The following is a 20,491-nucleotide window of genomic DNA, read 5'->3' on the forward strand; positions in this document are numbered from 1 at the left end:
GTTGTTGCATTGCTGGTGTTGGTCTTTCCTGCAGAATTCCCCTATCACGACTTCTGTGCTCTTTGGGGAACTTAGGTGCACTTTGCATCCACTTTTCAGGGTCTTGGGGTGGGCTATTTTTCTAACCCTCACTGTTTCCTTACAGTCCCAGCGACCCTCTACAAGGTATCCTAGGTTTGGGGTCCATTCGTGGTTCGCATTCCACTTCTAGAGTATATGGTTTGTGTTGCCCCTATCCCTATGTGCCCCCATTGCATTCTATTGTGACTATACATTGTTTGCACTGTTTTCTATTGCTATTACTGCATATTTTGGTATTGTGTACATATATCTTGTGTATATTTGCTATCCTCATACTGAGGGTACTCACTGAGATACTTTGGCATATTGTCATAAAAAGAAAGTACCTTTATTTTTAGTATAACTGTGTATTGTGTTTTCTTATGATATTGTGCATATGACACTAGTGGTACTGTAGGAGCTTCACTCGTCTCCTAGTTCAGCCTAAGCTGCTCTGCTAAGCTACCTTTTCTATCAGCCTAAGCTGCTAGACACCCCTCTACACTAATAAGGGATACCTGGGCCTGGTGCAAGGTGGAAGTACCCCTTGGTACTCACTACCAGCCAGTCCAGCCTCCTGCACTCCCTCACAAAGTGCTGTTGTCATATAAATCGCCCTTTGAGTTCACAATGGAACATCAGTAGTTGTGTAGAAATTCAGCTCCCCCTCCTCCCTATGATCCATTGTCAACGTCCATGCCCCTGCTCCCTCATTACAGCCCTGGGTGCCTGTTGTTTTGCCACTAACCTTACCGCCTGCCCTGAACATTTAGCTTGCTTCCCCATCCACCTCCTCCCTCTACTCTCTATTGTCTGAGTCCATGCACCAGCCACCTCCCTCCTGCCCTGCCTGGTCTGATGTGCTGCCACTGCCCTCCATTTAGCTTGATGACCCTGCTCACTCTGCCTGCCCTCCGTTGCCCAATACTATGCCGCATTATTGCCCTCCTGCTTAGCTTCTGTGTGAGCTACCCTCATTTCCCCTTCCCTCTCTGTGTGCATGCCCCTGGTCCCTCCTTTTTGCCCACCATGTTCCAAGGACTTGCTCCTGCCCATCTCATCTACTCAGTATTCTGTTGATCTGCCACTGCTCCTCCTGCCTAGCATGGTCAGATGGTTGCCATCGGTCCCTGTCCCCTCCACCCTGCCTGTCCGAGTTCCATGGTTCTATTCCCTCCCTCCTGTCCTCCATGGTCCACTTTGCTGCCATTTGCTTCTGCCCGTCATGCTCTGGGATACTGCAACTGCTCCTCCTGCCTGCCCTGCAAGGTCTGTTGTGAAGTCCCTTCCCTTGCCCTCCTTTTTCTGTGTCCAGCCCCTACTCCTCCCTTCTGTCCTCAAGCTCCTTTTTGCATGCCCCTTCCTCTTGCCCACCATGGCTGTTGTGCTGCCACTAACCCTCCCACTTGCTATGCACGGTCATCTGTGCTGCCACAGCCCCTCCTCGCACCTGCCCAGTGTTGTCAGCTTGCTGCCCCTCACCCCCTCCTACCATCCCTCCGTTTTCTGTGTGAATGCCATTATACTCTCACTTTTGCCCTCCATGATGTGTTGTGCTTCCAGTGCCCATCCTTCCTGCCCTTCATATGTCGACTTAATGCACCTCCTCTGCCCCTTGCCCTCAATTTATCATATGTAGACTCCTCCCCTCCCTCCTGTCTTGTCTGGTCTGTTGTTGTGCCCCTGTCCCTCCCTCCTGCCTTTCATGGTCTGTTATGCTGCAACTGTCCCTCCTGTCTGTCCAGTATGGTCAGTTTGTTACCCTGGCCTCTTTCCCCACCGCTCTCTGTTGTCCATGTGCATGGCCCTATCTCCTCCCTATAGTTTTCCATGGTTTGTTGTGCCACACTGCCATCCCACTTGCCCTTTGTGGTGTATGGTGCTGCTGCAACCCCTGACACCTGCCTCTTTAGGTCAGTTTGGTGCACCTGTGGGCATCCATCCTGCCTCTGTTATGAGTCCATGCCCCTACCACATTCCTCCTGCCCTCCTTGATCCAATGTACCATTCTTGCCAACATTTGGAACTTGGTAAGAGGGAGAGTTTGAAAAAAACAAAACCTGGGGAATCGATTTTCTGTGTTGATTGCATGGAAATGAGGAGATTTTAGGCAGGAGATGGATAAAATACAGCCCTTTTGGGCTTTAAAACATGGGCATCTCCTGCCTTAATCGGGTGTGTTGGCATGTATGGTTGTACTACCACTGCCTCTTCCTTCTGCCCTCAGTGATCTGTTATATTGCCACAGCCTCTCGTCTGTTCTGCATGGTTGGTTTATTGTCCCTGCCCCCCTTTCCTGTGCCCTCAATGGCCCGTTGTACTTCCACTGTGACTCCCCCCTGCTCAGCGTGGTCAGCTGGTCCCCTCTGCACCTTCCCTCTTGCTCTGTTATCCAAGCCTGTGCCTCTGACATTTGCCTCTCCACAGTATTCTAATACACAACTAGATTGCTAACATTCTGTATTTATTACAAAAGTGTGGCATGGTTGATGTCATCTTGGTGTTTTCAAAACTGTAATACCGACAGTATTTCCTTTGGAAACTATACAATTCTGGTTAGTGCTCTAAAAATTAAAACAAGGACATATTTTCTGAGTTCTCAACTGACAACAAAGGACTTCTAAATTGCTTAGTTTCTTTGTTTTTTCTCTCCAATTGATCACATGATTATATGTTACACTTATGAGAGAGGATGTGGCATTACAACCAGATTTGCAGAATTTGCAACTAGTGAACCAGGGTTGAGTTTCGGCGTCTGCTCGAAATCCTGTCATTCTGGGCAAATCCCTTAATCTCCCGTGCCTAAAACTAAAATGAATGTGTCCTTGTGTAATGTAACTGACGCTCATGCAAAGCACTTCAGTACCTAGGGGTCAAGTGTGTGCTATTTAAAACTGCAAAAAAAAGTGTTTTGCACACTTCTGTCATTGGGCTATACTTGGGCTATACTTGGGCTATACTTGGGCTACATTTGGGAGGTATTTGTGCTCCATTTGGGCACTTCTTGCTCTGATGGCCATCTTGGGAGACTTATTTGCTATGATGCTCCCTAATTTCCTAGTTTCTTCAGTATCTTCAATACAAACTGTTTTCAGTTTTCCACTTCGATTCTATCAAGATGTCTTTCAGATGTGCCAGACTTGGCATAAATTCAGAATGTTAGAACTCTAGTTGCTCATTAGAACACTGTAATAAAGCTGTTGATTAACAGGGTGTTAACTAGCAGTTCATCTTTCAGTCTGCATGTCGGAATGTTTTGATTTAATCGAACAGAAAGATATTTGAGAACTCACTGAAAAAGTGTTATAATTTTCCTTTCTACGGCACTAACCATAGTTTCTATAACATTAACTGCCTCATTTTGTTCCTTTCTAAATTAAATGTTTTACGTTTTACCAGTTTGATTCAGTCAAGATGGCTTCAGATGTGCCACACTTGTGTCATAAGTAAGACTGTTAGTGCTCTAGTTGTTCTTTAGAAAACTCTGGAAGGCTGCAGTAGAACACCAGGGAATCGACTAACAGGCTGCTTCTTTTGGAAGGACATGTTTTACTGAGAATGTTAGACTTTATTCTCATATGGTTGAGAGTGTGTCAATTTACAGAAAACATGCTCTCAGTTTAGCTTCTGGAGCATCTTCTATAATCTCCGTGGGAAAATCATGAGACAACTGTTCTCTCTTAAACATGATTCATGAAATCTCAGCTTTTTTCACTGGGTAACATCACCTCCGGACACGCCACAATGTCTAAAATTAGTATGGTTCAGCAACAAATGATTTATATTCTAGCTAAAATCTGTTATCGCCCTTTCTACGTTCTCCTTTTTTATGCCCCCAAAACCTACCATTTACTACGGTGCATCTCTATGGGGGCCATGCCTCAGTCCTGTAAGTGCTGCCACAGCATGTTGTCCATTTTGTGGCCAGACAATAAAGTGGTCTATTTGGACTCCCCATTTATGCCCTTTGGGGCCTGAGTGTGCTCCCCCTGCCCACTTGCATATTTGTTTAATTAATTTTCAGAATACAGTGACCAAGTCACTGAGTCTTCTAATGGGTGTCACAAAACATTATTCAGGTTGTCACAAACCAATCAGGATTGACTAGTCTCCTTTTAAATTGGCCAGTCAGAGCATATCTAACCACCACCTGTACGGATATCTTTATTTCTTTTTCCTTCAATATCTCAAACACAACTGAACGAATTTATGCCAAAAAGCACAATTTGACTACCTGACAAATTTGGTGTTATTCAGTTCAGCGTTTCGGGCTGTAGTCCTGTCTGAAGACCCTTTGGGGAAAATGCATTTTGGGACCCCTTTTTTCTCGATCTCCGCTTGATGAATCACTGAAGTGAGTGACAAACTAGTTTTGAATATTTTGTGAAGATTCGTCAAATGGCGCCAAAGTTATGGGGAAAATAAGAAACTATTTTCCTATGGAAACTAGTTCCTAACTATGACTACCTACTAACGACTGCCAGTAAATTTATATAAATATATTTACTGAAAAAAAACCAAAGGTTAAAGTAATGTGGTTAGGTGCAATGTTCAGTAACAAGGTACCATTTTAAACTCTTAAAAACACTGAAATTCACCTGTTAAAGTTAGTTATCTCCAGTAACTATAGCTCGCGTCCCCGCCATTGGACAGTTTTCTCATGAATAATTTCTCTACAAATATTACACCGATTATCAATGATGTGATAGAAGATGTCATGAGTGATTTAATATGTGAGGTAATTAGCAGTGCATAGCAAGGGCGTGAGTTATAGTTAACCTTAGAGCAAAAGTTATAGTTACTTGAGATAACTAGAACAGGTGAATTTCTGTGATTTTTGGAATTTAAAAGCGTTCTCTTGTGACTGAACTTTTCACCTAGCTATAATGTTACTTTAACGATTGTTTTTTTTTCAGTGAATATCTGGTTTTCTTTTAATGTAAAGTAATATTTAATTACACTACGTAAATCCACTCACCCCTCCCCCCCCCCTACCGCTCACGGTGGCATCCAATCAGATCTCAGTTTAAGATCAGTTGGTATCCATGGAGCCATTGCAACCTTAGATATACAAAGTTTTTGAGCTTTTTCACCAAAACACAAAAAGCACTCTTTCTGGACCCAGATCTAGCTTGCTACTAAATGTAATATCAAGTTTTGTGACAGAACCCTTTTGGCTCCAAATGGACTCCATAGCAGTTCGCTAGAATAGAATGTAATTAATGCTTGGTTTAGAACATTGCTTCCCAACCTGTGGTCCAGGGACCCCTGGGGGTCCATGAAGCCTCCTGAGGGGGTCCGCAACTGCTTCGAAAATTAAGTAACATTAACAGATTAATAAAGTGTATTTAAATTTAGTGGCTGAATGTACAATTGAACATTTTAAAATGTACTGTAAATGTCAAGGAATTTGTAATTGGAGGCTAAAAATTAAATTAGTATCCTCAAATTGATTTGTGAGAGCAGTATAGGTGCATCAAACAGAATATAGTATGAATGATGTGTGGCTTCAATTAAATTTAGAAAAGCCCCAACCTTCCTAGTCAATTTAAATGTTTATTTTTATTATTTAATTTGTTTGCAAATTGAATAAAATGTGTTATCATTTGCGTATTTGTTTAATGAATGCTTGTTTCTGTATTTGTGTGTATTGTTTTACTGTTCAAATCATTGACAATGTATAGGCCAGGGTCACCGGCTACCAGTGACAACTCAGTGGAGGGGTCCCCGGATTTCTATAATCATTCAGTGGGGGTCCCCGGGTTCCCGTAATGATAAAGTGGAGGTCCACAGATGTCAAAAGGTTGGGAACTGCTTGTTTAGAATGTTGGGAGTTCACAGGCAGAGGAATAAAGATGTGTGATTTACAGCTCTGTGTGTTGCTTACTCATTGGTGAGTACCCAGGCTGGAAAATATGCTACATAGTGTAAATCCGTTCAGCGGTTTAAGCTGTATTCACTCCGAAACTTTACATGCGCTTACTATGTAAAAAAGAGGACTTTTTTTAAAGCTTCGTGGAGATTAGTCAAACAGCACCAAAGTTATTAGCAAGACACAAAATGCATTTCCCATGGAAACGTGATCCTAACTATACCTACGCAGTGGTGACCGCCACTGGCTGATATGGATATCTATATGTGTGTGCGTCACTGAAAAAAATCAAAGGTTACAGGAATGTTATAGTTGGGAAACAGAATTGGGGAAAAAACATAGAAATTCTCTTAAAAAACAAAAGGTTACCGGGACGTTTTAGTTAGGCTCACGTTTTAATCATACAAAACCATTGAAATTCACCTGTTATAGTTAGTTATCTCAAGTAACTAAAACTCGTGCCCTGAGGTAATTATAACTCATGCCCCTGCCATGCACAGTTTGCAAAAATGTTACTGCAAATATTACATTGATATTATTAATGATGTTATCAAAGGTGTCATCAGTGTCATGTGTGGGGTAAAGAGCAGTGCATGTCGAGGGTGCAAGTTATAATTACCTTAGGGCACGATTTATAGTTACTTGAGATAACTCTAACAATGACCGGTGAATGTCTATGGTTTTGTACGCTTAAAATGTGAACCTAACTATAACGTCACTTTAACCCTTGGTTTTTTTAAAGTGAATTTCTAGTTTTTTTAAAATTACGTCTCCCTAACCTTTGTGTTTTTTTTTTTTTAAAATTTTTATTTTTATTTTTTAACATAGTAATTTTCATTACTATAAGTTAATCCAACCACCCCCTGCACATGGCCTTTGGCCGTGTACGTGGGCGGTCGGCTGCAAAGCCTGCAGCCAACCCCACTAACCACCCAACCTCAGACCTGTGCACAAGTTATGGCCATGCTCTGCAGGAGTTGGCTGCAGGTCCCCATTGCCACCCTTTCCTGGCTGATTTCCGCCCCGGGTACCCAGTGCCCGGGGCCAGGCCTTATTAAAAAAAAAAACTAAAAAAAAAAACACATTGTGAGGGGGCCACGCGGCCCCCATACCCCTGGTCTATTTTTGTCCCCGTACCATGGTCAATTTCGGCCCCGGGGACCCTATGCCCCGCAGGGCCCAGCCATGACAACTGGGTGTCCCTCCAAGGTACCCAGTCACCAGCCTGCTCCCTGCCTCCTGCAGGAGCCAGCATTGCTGTTGCAGAGAGGGAGCTGCAAACAGCGAGCGGAGTGTTTGTTCTGACTTATGGCAGCTGTCAAAGCTGCCGCCAAGACAGAGCAAACAGCTATATCCCGCGAGTGGGCACCACAGGACATAGCAGGAGCCGGACCCTCGGGGTGGTGGTCCCCAGAGCCATGTATGGCCCCCTCTTTAACTAGGAATTTGCCGGGTGTCTGCAATGGGCCACCTTCCTTCTTCTATTTTAGCCCCAGGGAGGTGGTGGTCACCGGGGCTTGGGCTGTGCTTCACACCCTCCCCCACCCCTACATCTAATTAAAGTCAAGCCCCAGGGAGGTGGAGGTCCCCGGGACAGGTATATGCCCTGCAGGGGGGCCACCTTCACCCCCCCTCCTTATATTTTCAATGCCCCGGGACCTGCCCACCCAGTTTTTTTTTTTGCAAAACGTGTTCTGTTTTTGCTCCCCTCTAATAAAGGAATAAAGGTTACCGTGTGCACACAGAGTGCAGTCCTTATTGTTATTTGGAGAGGGATTGTGAATTTAATTGAGGCGTCTTGACATGCACCCAGTCTGGTGCAGCCAGGCATAGCCATAATGTAAAGTGAAGGATATATATGAGGATATATATATATGTGTGTGTGTGTGTGTGTGTGTGTATACAAATACACACACACTTCTCTCAGTGACACGATCTGTCAGATGTATCATACACTTACCTAGGACTAAGAAATCGCCTTGAAAAGGAAAGCTGTGCAGCTCAGTGACACGTTTTGGCCCCAGTGACTTGCTCACTGGTCCAAGTGCAACACATCTCCATTAATTTGCATACTAACAGTGGAAAGAGATTGTTCTTCAAAATGGTTGCCATATTCAAAGGTTACCACGCTGTCCTATGTGAATGGCAAAATATCAGTGAAGCTACAATTTGAGTTGATGCTATTGGAACTCTTACAGCATATAGGACACCGCTCCTCGCAAATACTTTTTTTGTGCGTTTCCTCTGCTTTCTCCAAATAATTGCTGCCACTCTCCATTTGTCCCTTCAAACATTGTCTGTCTCTCTAATGCAATTCTTTATGATTCTTGTGCAGTACTATGTTTTTTCTCTTTACAGATTCTCTTTTGTTGTCCTGTTTTAAGTGTGCTGACACCCAATTCTCCTTCCCCTTTCTGTTCCAAACACATCTTAAAACAAAATGCTTAGGCTGGCTCTGTCTGCATTGCCATTTTAGCGGTGCCTGCCTTACCTCGGCCATTGAAAAAACATTGTACTTAGAGTCGAGTTTCTGGGAGCAGCAGTTTTGGTGGTTTGTTACGCAGTTAGCATGCACAGAAAGCACTCCGTAATTGATAAGGAAGTATAGAACAGTGGTTCCCAACCTGTGGTACGGGGAGCCCTGGGGGTCTGCAACTGCTCAGAACATTAAATACCAAAAGATCAGGTCCCCAGCTTTCAGTAATTAGTCAGTGGGGGCTCCCCGGATTCCAATAATGATTCAGTGAGGGGTAATGGGTCCCAGTAATGATAGTGGGGGTCCACAGAAGTCAAAAAGTTGGAAACCACTGATTTGGAATGTTGTTTTACTGGTTGCCTGTTTAGCTGTATAGTGACACAAGTCTCTAATTACTTTTAATACATTTGCTTTCTTAGTATACCTGTAGTAGGGAAATAATTTTACATTATATACTACTGTGTAAACAGTACAGCACGAAGTCTTGCTTCAATTGAAGGTACTCAGTAGCATGCAGCATTTTATGGTTCTTGGTTAACTAACATGGTGTAGAGTACCTTCCCTATAAATTGAATGTCTTGTAAAGTTCCATGTCAATGGAGTCTTGGGTATTTTTTTTCTCAGAGTTACAGAAACAGACTTTCTCTTCAACACATCCAACAAATTGAAGTCCATAATTAGAGGAGCTTCACTTATGATTGATCAGGATTATAATTTCATCCGAAATATTTTTATTCTGCTGCACCATCTGCAGAGGTGGCCTGTATTAAAAATCATTGTGAAACACATGTGATTTAACCTTTGACAAGGATAACACAGGGACATTCCAGCTTTCAATGCCCTTATGTTCTTTCTGATGTAATGAACTATCCCATTCTTTTTAGTATCCATCCAAAGTAGATTTTCCTAATAAAATAATACCTTCTTTACGTCGCTCACAGTATGTTGTCTCAGTAACCGCCGCACTAGCCAAGTTCTCTTGCTGCAACAAAGCCTCTGTGAAGCTACGTTTTTAATGCCCTGACATCTAATAATAGACTAGTGTTTGATGATGATCGCTGCTGCCTGCTTGAATCTAATGTTTTCAGTTCAGATTTCCAGCCTATTTTTTTTCAATTTTCCTAGCAGGGTCATTATTATTACTTAGGTTATGCTTACTTAAATTACCTAAGTGTTGGATAATGAGCTGTGTTCTTTAATGTTCTACACATGTAGCCTTAGCACCTTCAATAGAATAAGTTCCAGAAGAAAATGTAGATTAACAACACCTCTGATTTTATCTTTATTTCTAATTGTAGAATTTCCCGAATTTGAAAAGTAAAGATGAAGCTCCTACTGGCAACTTTCCTGTTTCTTTTATTCTGCTGGATTGAAGAAGCACATTCAAAAGAAAAGTCTTCAAAAAAAGGAAAAGGGAAGAAGAAGCAGTATCTATGTCCATCGTATGTATTATCTAACATTTGTTTGTCGGAAATGTTTCGGTTTGCATTTGCAGCTTTTTCTATTTCATGTTATCTTTTTTTATTTTTTAGAAAACCGTGATTTTTGCTTTATCCGCATTTTGCTTTGAACTGCCCTTTTAATCAGACCCTCCAGATTTTGCAATTTCATGATTTAAAAAAAAAAGGAAATTGGGAACATGGCACATTCTTGCAAAAGCCCCTGCAAAATCCAAAATAAAAACACATCTTTGTAAAACTCTTTTTATTGACTTTGCTCTGCTGCACTGGGTTGGTAAAAGGCAGGTGGCTAGGAGAAATGTTTTCATTTTCTCTCTTGCTATGCATGGTATGTAACAGCTCAACAAGTGTGCCGACCCCTCTCCCGGCCAACCTAGATGTTCAGGATATCCAAAATTAGAGAAATCTCCTCCAGATAAATGTAAAGGGCGATCATTTATGTGGTCAGTGATTATAGTGGCCCTTGTAAACCTGTTTTGGACACCCATGCATATCTGCATGACATTGGAGCAATGAGAAAGCCTGATAGCCTTAAAGGGTAAAATTATCACATACCAGAAAATGGTCCCATCCCTGTCACATTTTGTAGCCCTCTGGTGCCTCCTCCCTGCACTGCTCTCCTGCTCCGAGCAAAGTGATATACACGAAGCTGTATGAAGCTGTTAAGTAGCTCCTCTCTCCACCTTAAAATAAAATGGCAGACTATTTATCACGCAGAATGTTTTTTAGGCTGGGAAGAGACATGCCAGGATAATTAAATTGAAATTTGCACCCTTTCTGCCGTCAGACATCCCTCTTTAAAGCCCGGTCTTGCTACGTAATGCTTGTTGCGCAATAGTATGGGTTGCTTGTGTTCTGGTTAATGGCGAGTACCTGGCCTTGGTCTGACTGGACTGCTCCCATTGGAGCAGGTCCGTACTGATTTGCACATGACTGGGTCAAGATTAAGGTGGCATGGTGTACAAAATAGTGATGGACTGGGATGCGGCCCCAAGTGATAACCAGTAGCTAGAATTAATTCCAGCATTCTAGCCATCCTTTTTTTGTATGCTTTTAGGAAAATGGATAGGTGCAGAAAGGAAAATAAGATCATAAAGGTGGCAAATTATCCTTCATACGTAGAACAACTGTTGCAGAGCAGAAAGCTATTGTTCATTAATGGAACACAGGTTACCATTTTATGTTAGTCGTTTTCAGCTGTACAAGCTCTTTTTACCATTAATATAGAAAAGTTAAGGCCCATAATAATTTTGATATAATGCTGATAATCTAAATCAAGAATAAGCAGTGGGATAGAACTGGTTTATTAACTCTTTGAATGTGGGATTTACAGTAGTATGCTTGTTATTGACTCGTCTTCTCTCACATTTTGTATCTGTGTTTCTCATCCCTCCTGGATCCAGAACAGTTTACTTTTTAGCTTTTAGCAATAACTTGCTTACAGTTCTAGGTAGCATCATTGAAGCTGCAACTCGGGCTTTCTCTATTCCAATGGATATGATGTAGTTGGTTCAGAAATGCACAACCCCCTCATAACATCAGTCATTTTCCATTCCCTTTAGGTGTGAGGCTTTACAATGTTCTCCATGCATTTTAGCATTTGGATCCACCATTTCCTTTTTCTGGAAGATTATTTTCTGGCAGAGTCTTTAGTAAATCTTTGGATATGACGTCAAAGGCTGTGGTGCCTCCGGAGCTACTGTAGTGGAGGTGGTTGCACCAGCCATTTCAGCTGTGACTTCAGCCTTGACAAGTGAAGAGCCGGCTGAGTTGAAGAGATGCTGCAGCAGAAAGGGTGGTAAGATGCCACCAGCTGAGCTGGCAGACATATTTAACAGTGCTTGGTTTGGTGATGTTTGTGCCAGCCAGTAGTGACTCGAGGATGTCTCTTTGCAGACTATTAACTAGTGTTACAAAAATTAGTCAATTTTGAGGATCCCTCCTCCACTGATTTCAATGACAACATGGCAAAAGAGCCAAGAGGAGGATGATGGTGAGGATGATTGCCTGTTGTTTCTTTAGAAATGTTGCATGAGTCTTTATTTGGAACAGCAAAATGCTAGCTGGCTTTGATAAGTTCCATGAACATATGGCTAAGAAACTTGGGGGCCAATTAAAGACTGCAGGGGCCCATCAATGCGAGGGACTAAAACACTCAGTTACCCTAATGGTGGAGTACCCTTCCTCAGAATCTAGTGATGTTTGCTGGCCCAGCAAAAATCTCATACCACTGTCACAGTTTCTGCCAGTGTATTATAAGTTTGACAGATGGCTCTGTCAACATGAGGGAATCTGTGAAATGTTTAACCTGTGTGTTTTTTTTTTTTTTTTTCCAAAACCAGAATCCCAAAGGAGTTTTTTGAAAAGTTAAAGAAAAAAAAAAAAAGACTCTCGCTCCCATCCCCGCCCCTCCAACCCCACCACACCCTGTGAACCTGTGAAGTCTAAGTCAATGACATGCTAAAGTTTCACTAGACTTTACATGAGACAGGCAGAGCTTCAGTTTGATGGAGAGGTACTCTGTCTCTGTTGTGACAGAGAACCCTCTCAACCAAAAGCTACATTAGGCCTGAAGTTGTTCTCAAAACTACAAGGTCACCAGAGAGAGTTAGCAACTGGATCCCACCTGAGAATGTTTTCAGCAGTTAGTAGATGCCAGTGATAAATTAAAATGTCTGGATTCTAAAAAAACGAATTTGACAAACAGTCACCCTCCAGTCTAGGTGGTATGCTTCCTCATCAGGGTTTTCATGTTTGCACAACAGGCTTTTAGAGGAGTGAATAATATCTCTCTGAATGGTAATACGTTCTTAAATGTGGGTGGGTGGTTTCCACAGAGAATGAAGCGAGGGAATCAGTGCAAGTTAAGAATCCTGAACGTAAGATGCCCAAATCAGTAGTTTATTCAAGTTTCCCTGTTTGGATATTAAAAACGACAAAGGTTTTGGGATACTGGATATAATTATTAGGCCTCTGTGCCTATGATGAACATGTTTCAGAGCATTTAGAGACTGCAACTGGGGTCCAAGGCTTTCTTACGGATCATGATCGCGCTTGTGCACAGTGCTCTCCTATTCATCCCTTCACACACATCAACTGTCTGTGCCTAATGCACAGAACACTGACTGGGGTAGCACAGCTACTTTTTATTTCCCTGTAAAACATATGACACACAGACATAAGAGAAACAAATCTGCTTTTCCTGAGTTCACTTCACTTGTAGGTCTAGTCTAGTCTAGTCTTGAGGATTTATAAAGTGCATGGCTTCCCCTAAGGCTTCCCAGCACTATGAAACATCAGGTCACATGAACTACCTAGATATCACTATTCGAAGAGAAACATTTTGAACATTTTTCTGAATTTGAATTTTGAGTCGGCCCTCCTAATTTGCAGTGGAAGAGAATTCCTTAGCTTAGAAACTATATAGGAATAAGAAAGAATGCCTGCTCTAGCTTTCATGATACTTGGCACAGTTAGTAAGTGCAGACTAACTGAGCACAGCAGTCTTAGTGGGAGGTAGGGTGTCTATAATCTCTGGATACTTTTAGATCTTTTGTTATGTACAGCTCTGTGCACCAGGTAGAGTGCTGTGAAGTCTATCATTTCTTGCCCTGGAAGCCAGATCAAGAATGCCCTGGCTGCAGTTACTGATTGAAATTTATGCATTTTCCGCAACGCTCAAACTGAAGCATTTTCTATATTCTGCAGTCTATTTATGACTGCCTTGACACTGCCTAGGTATATGGAGTTCCCGTAATGCAGCCAGGAGATAATTAAGCCTTCCACCACCACAGTCCGTGTTGAGTCCGGTAAACACCCCAGCAATTTCTCAGAGGCCGTAGGAGGATGAAGCAAGTGGCTGCCAGTTTCTTAACTTGTGTTCCATGGGAAGCTTACAGTCAATCTAGATGCCAAGACTTTTCATCTAATCCTTAGGAGTGGGTTGGCTACCCAGGCAGGTGGGCCAGTTCAGTTCCATCCACATGTAGGGATTATTTCCTTCTACCTGCACCTCTGTTTTTCTCCGTTTCATTTGAAAAGCTGGTGGCCATCCAGTCAATTACATGTTTCAGGCGTTTGTCTAGGAGTGTAGAGGTACTTTCGGTTTGATGTGAAAGATTGATGATATTGACCATACGTATTTATGATCTCAGCAACTGGGCGAACATATATGTTGAATAATGTTGCGCTGAGAGAGGAGCCTTGCAGTACTCTGCACTACAGAGAATAGATATGTTGGAAATTAGGTATTTTGTTGGCAGTGGTTGCCACCCTGTCCAAGTAGGGACCATCACTCTAGTCCGGGTAAGGGAGTAACACAGCTAAGATAACCTGGTGAAAACACCACAAACATACTCTACACAAATTTAGAAAAATAGCCAATATTTATCTGAGTAAAACGACCAAAACTCTAACACACACCAGTAGATAAGAATTTTCAAAGATTAAATCTTAGTAAAGCGCTTAGAAACACAGTAGCTCCTCCTAGGGCTATCACAGCGTCTTGGCGGAGTCGTTCCCAACAATTTGGTGCCACTCATGAGGAAACTAGGGACGGTCATAGAGTCGCATGGACCCCAGGTACAGTACCTTGGAAAATGACGAGGAGACAAAGACAGTGCACAGTCGGGGAGTTGAGGCGTCGCTGGAGCCGGTGTGGCTTTTGTTCCTTACTGTTACCTGGGAGGTGAGGCATTGGCTCCATACTGCTAGGAAGCAGAGGTGAGCCACCGGTCCCGTACAGTTTCAGGGGAGGTGGCGCGGCGTCGGTTCTTTTTGACAAGGCTGGGTCGATGTATCCAGCAGGTCAAGATGAGAGGCATCAACTTTGCGGTGTTGCGATCGCACCATGGCGCCACAGGTGCTGCGGTGGAGTCTGGCTCAGGTGTCACGGATGTCGGTTACACAGCATTCAGGACTCGTGCTGTGGCGGAACTTGGAAAGCGCTGCAGCGGTGTCGGCCTGTGTTGCCGGTTGGGGTCATTTCACTCAGCGGGAACTACTGCTCCGGCACAGGCAGCGGCGCGGAGTTGGACAGTGGTGCTGGTTCTGAAGTTTCTCTGTAGTCAATGTGCTTGGCTTCTTCTTGGTTGCACCAGAACTCAATCCCATCCGCTCATGAACTGGATTTGGCACCATTTGGCAAGTCAGAACTCTCGGCAAGAGAGCCCAGGTGCTGGCAGATATAGTTTTTAATGTCTCTGAGACTTCTTAACAGGAGGCAAGCTCAGTCCAAGCCCTTGGAGAACCTTTGGAAGCAGGATGTAGAAAGAAAAGTCCAGTCCTTTCACTCAGTCCCAGGACAGAAGTAGCAAGTAGCAAGCAGCAGGCCAGCCAAGCAAATCAACAGGCAGAGTGTCAGTCCCTCCTATAGCATCCATCTCTTCTTCCTGGCAGAATGTCGGTCCAGAAAGATTCTAACTTTGTGGGATCAGAGGTCTGTTCCGTATACCCATTTTTGTCTTTGGGAGTATGCACATTTCAAGGAGAAGTCTTTGTAGCGCACAAGACCCTGCCTTTCCTGCCCTGGCCCCTGGCACACCCCAGGAGATTGAAGACTTCTTTTGTGTAAGGACAGACACAACCATATTCAGGTTCAAGTGTTGGCTCCTCCCACCACTCTAGATCAGGAAGACCCATCTGGGTATGCAGGGCACACCTCAGCTCCCTTTGTGTGACTGTCTAGAGTAAATTCTCAAACAGCCCAACTGTCATCATGACCCAGACATGTGTTCCAAAGACAGGCAGAGGCACAGTGGTTGAGCTAGAAAATGCCCACTTTCAGAAAGTAGCATTTTCAAACCTGCAATTTAAAAGCAAACCTCACCAAAATGTGTATTTTTAAATTGTGAGTTCATAGACCACAAACTCCACATCTCTGTCTGCTCCCAATGGGAAATTACATTTGAAAGATATTTCAAGGCAATCCCCATGTTATCCTATGGGAGAGATAGGCCTTACGGTAGTGAACAACGAAGTTAGCGGTATTTCACTATTGGGACATAAAAAACACACCAGTAAATGTCCTACCTTTTGAATATGCTGCATCCTGCCCATGCGGATGCCGTGGGCCTACTTTAGGGATGACTTAAATGTAGTAAAAGGGAAGGTTTGGGCCTGGCAAGTAGGTGCACTTGCCATGTCGAAATGGCAGTTTAAAGTTGCACATGCAGACAATGCAATTGCAGGCCTGAGACATGTTTGCAGGGCTACTCATGTGGGTGCCGCAATCAGTGCTGCAGGCCCACTAGTAGCATTTCATTTACAGGCCCTGGGCACACCTGATGCACTATACTAGGGATTTACTAGTTAATCAGTTATGCCAACCATGGATAAACCAATCACCAATACATTCGAGACAGAGAGCATATGCACTTTAGCCCTGCTTAGCAGTGGTAAAGTACTCAGAGCCCTAAAGCCAAGGGGATAACCCTGCAAAAAGGGCCAGGTCCAACAAGACATCAGACTGTTTGTCATCTTAAGTCTTGAATAGTTCTGATTTGAAGAAAAGAGGAAAGCCACTCAAGGGCTGTTCCTGGATATCTCTATTTCTGCCAACCTTTTGATCAGTATAGAATGTGATACGATATCGAAGGCAGCATTTAGGTCCAACAGGTTCAAGGCTGCACTCCTCCTTTCCATGATAGCCCTAAGTTCTTCCATGGCTGCTAGATGATCTGTTTCCGTGCTGTTCCCTGCTCTAATTGCAGTTTGGGAAGGGTGTAAGATTCCATTTTCCTCGAGATATCGAGAGAAATATTTGTTAACATGTTTTTCCAGTATTACAATCTATCCTGGCAAAGAGGAAATCGGACAATAGTTTTCACATACTAGCGCGTCTACTTGTACTTTTTTTTTTTTTTTTTATAATAGCCTTACATACAGCGTGTTTGCACCTCGCAGGCTCCATGACATAGTTTAAAGAGTGATTACAAATGTTTGTTAAAATTGAGATAATGGGTGCCCCCTGCCCTTAAGCACGACGTCGTTTGGTGCAGGGTTCATACATGACCCTGATTTAAAGAATGCTAAAATCTCCTGAGTGTCATCCAAAGTCAACTCTTCCCAGTGTCTGGTGGATGTTAATTTTTTCTAAGAACAATTTTGCCAGTGCATTAATCGTGCCTCCGAAGATTGGGGACCTGCTTTATTTTTTTTATAGTTTTCATTAAGCTGCTCACAATAATATATCGTTCTTTTGAGGAATTAGGAGCATTGTCAATTTTAGAAGCAAAATGGTTGACTCTAGCATCCCTTTAGAATAATGGTATTTTCTTACTGCTACCTTGTGTTTTTGCTAGTCTCTTTGTAGCTTTTCTTCCATGCTCTTTACAAGAGCTTAGCCTCCTTTTTTTTTTTTTTTGGTTAGTTGCGGAAGATCTGTGGTAAACCATGCAGCTTTTCCTCCAGGACATGATGCCTTTTGTTCTTATAGAGGCAGTACTGAGTTCAAGGTATTCTGTACCCATTTCTCAAAGCTATTATACCTGTTTGCCGAGTCACCTTCAATTTCAGGAATAGAATCGCTGAGCAGGTTTTCCCAGTCATTAGTGTTAACCTTGGACCAATTCCTTCCTATCCTGATTTTATTGAGTTCAATAACTGGGGGATAACACCTGGTCAGATGGAAGGGTATTAATTTATGATCTGACCATGTAACCTCTGTGGGATCTGATGTGACTAAATCCAGTGAGTTGGGGAAGATAGGGCCAAATAAATGCCTTAGATTATGGATGGGGGCATGTACCTCTACTGTGAGTTGAATGGCTACTAAGTCAGTTATGACTTTTTAAATAATTTCTCACCTGTTATTATCAAAATTGAGGTTGAAGTCACTTCGCACTGAGAAATCTGCTGTTCGTAGATTTTGATCTGCAACAGCATCTGGAAGGGCCTGTATAAACGGAGTGGTTGAGCCGGATGGTTGGTATATACGTAGCCCTGAAAAAGTAAAGGTTGGGGAAAGTTCCATAGAGAAGAGCAGGCATTCACCTCCCAATAGTGCTAAGGGTTAGAATTTCCCTTGAATCTCCTCTTCATAAATAATCGCTATACCTCCTCCTCCTTTATTTTTTTTTATTTTTATTTTTTTTCCTCCTTCTCTTTCCTGCCTGGCAGTAGTATAGCCTTTGGGAAGAGTAATTACTACACCAGGTGTGAGATCCTCCTGCAACCATATTTTGGTGTGGAACAAGGCTTCTGGTTTCTCCTCCTCAAGGAAGGTAAACCGGTCTAAGCTGTGCTTCGGTAATCACCTGCAGTTTAGCAAATATCACTGCCAAAATAGGCTTGTGGTATTGGAGTTTTGTTTTCTAGTTCTGTCTGAATGATAGATCAAAACACATCACAAGCCTAGATACCTCTTACACATTAGGAAGTCTATGAATACAGTGGTAGCATGATGAAACGTTCACTGGTTTCTCTGAGGAGTGTAAACAGGTTTGCTGGACATACCATTTGATGATAAGATATTGGCTGATAAGAAAGTTGATTCTTTGCATTTGCTTTAAAGGAAGATCAATTGCACAATATTTGAAATTGCAGTCTCTGGCACAGCACAAACAGTGACGAACATATTGTGGCTATTCTGGATCGCTGTATTCATTACTAAGGCAGACCTCCCCTCACAAACACTTGTAATTTTGTCAATGTCAAGGAAATGGTTACTCCTGAAGAAAATGGTCTCCAAGGAAACCTACTCCGGAAGAAAACAGTCATTGCAGAAGCAACCAGTAGATGAAATTCACTTTAATTGAATCATCAACGTTCACCACTTCCTAGTGGGGGAGAGGGAGTATCTTTTATGGACAGATAGATAATTTTGCAATGGTGGATCCTGCAGATGATATGAGGTAGTTAAAAGTATTTCCTTTTTCAAGGACTTGCCGCTTTTAATTGTCCCCATCAACAACCATCTTATTGAAAAGGCTCTCTAGCTCTGGCCAAACAAGCAATTGAGATGTCGATCTCTGCAAGAAGGGACATGGTTGTTTTGTGTCGCATTTCCTTGTTCTCAAGACATTAGTAGTATATATTGGAGCTAATAATTCTGAACAGTTGTTTTTTGAAAAGGAGAAGTTTAAGACGGTCACCTTTTTGAAGATGTTGCAGGTTTTGAGTCCATCGATCTGCATGGTATCCCCTGGGCTATAGGACCCTTATTCCCACAAACATATTACTAAAAAGCTGAAAATATGTCTGTTTTGCAGTATGGTGCAAGCATTTTCAATTTCCAGGTAACCTTCAGTGTGCGAGAAGTAATGTCTGGACCAACTCTGAGATGTAGAATCTTGAATTTCAATTTCAGATTTTCTGCCAAAGCTCAGCAGTCATCATAGATACCCTCTCTCACCGTTTGCAATATATGGACTCCGTGTTGGACACAAAATTAGGGAGGTAGTATCTGACAGTTGAAGTCTATTTTGATGTCTCGGTGAGACATCACTTAGCGGTGAGACTTCTAGCATATCAGACCCTCACTTATTTAGACTGCCATTATCAGGCTTTAAAAGTTCATGCGGCACATGCCAGCAGAGCTTTAGTTTCCAAATGAATACCCCTCTAGGTGTTATGTGTGCTTTGTAGAGGTCTTCTTGATTTAGCTCCCCAGTAGTTGTGTACTAAATTATACACCAGGTGGCCCAGAAATATTTACGTATTCTTGATAAGTTATTGTTACAAATTCCCAAATATAAGGGCACGCTCAGTCTCTGTTTATGGTTCAAGTTTATAGATGTTACTTCTACGTTAGTAGTTAACTTTTGGGAAATAATTAAAGCCTTGTTGATTAGGCTAATTAGATAATAAGACCAGTGCCAAAATACCCCTTTGGTTGTTGTTTGCTTAAAAATTACAGTTGGTTATGAAAAAAACTGTAGATATATATGTACAGGAGAACTTTTCTGTCCTAACAAGAGCATTTCAGTGTTTTTCATAAGCCACTGACAGGGTAATTTTGAGTACTCAATTACTGACGATCTTTTGTTTTAAACCTGAGTTAGTCTCACTCTCTATGACAGTTGGAAAACGGGATCATGCCCCTTCACAGGTACCCCATTCATCTCTTCTGGAGCTGAATTCAGTGTTATCCTTTATCTTTTGCAGCCACTGATGATCACTGTGATCTGCATTCCAGTCCATTCTTTTGTTCATTGTGCCACTCCAGAGATCAATCATCTGCAGATTGTTCTTGCAGGTGGAATGGTAGGAAGGTGGCTCAAAATGGAGACAAAAGTGCTGGAAGATACTACAAAAATAGTGATTGAAAGTGATGGATCAGAGGTAAAAGAGAGTAAGTGAGGTTTTTGCAGGTGCTAAACTAGTGTTGGTGTAAATTATGTTTGTGCTGGAGCAAAAGCTTTCACCGTCAATGTCGCCCTTGTCAGCCTACCTAACGAAGATTAGCATCAGCATGTGAGTCTTCATGCGAAAACAATTTGGAAAAACATTAATTTGGAAAAAATCTAAATGAGAAAAGACTTTAAAACAGTGCAGTTGGTACCTAGAAGAAACAGCACAAAGTAATTCAGTCGCATTATTATAGCTACCTATCGAGACAGTCTTTGTCTCCAGGTCATCAGTCATCAGCAAAGTATCAGGCTCACAGAGGATAAGCCCAATTAT

The 20,491-nt window shown here is 42.5% G+C and overlaps 1 protein-coding gene across 5 annotated transcripts in view; it reads left to right on the forward strand.

Moving 5' to 3' along the window:
• The window catches only part of GLRB (glycine receptor beta), a 175,814-nt gene that overhangs the window by 38,194 nt on the left and 117,129 nt on the right, over positions 1-20,491 (forward strand). For all 5 annotated transcript variants that reach the window (XR_011205449.1, XM_069243183.1, XM_069243207.1 and 2 more), the window contains exon 2: positions 9,707-9,850. Coding sequence is in view for 4 of the 5 variants with exons in the window: in XM_069243183.1 (XP_069099284.1) it covers positions 9,732-9,850 (119 nt within the window). In the remaining variant the exon portion in view is untranslated. The remainder of the gene's footprint in view (positions 1-9,706; positions 9,851-20,491) is intronic.

Source organism: Pleurodeles waltl, chromosome 1_2 (genome assembly GCF_031143425.1).
Source record: "Pleurodeles waltl isolate 20211129_DDA chromosome 1_2, aPleWal1.hap1.20221129, whole genome shotgun sequence".
Taxonomy (NCBI): Eukaryota; Metazoa; Chordata; class Amphibia; order Caudata; family Salamandridae; genus Pleurodeles; species Pleurodeles waltl.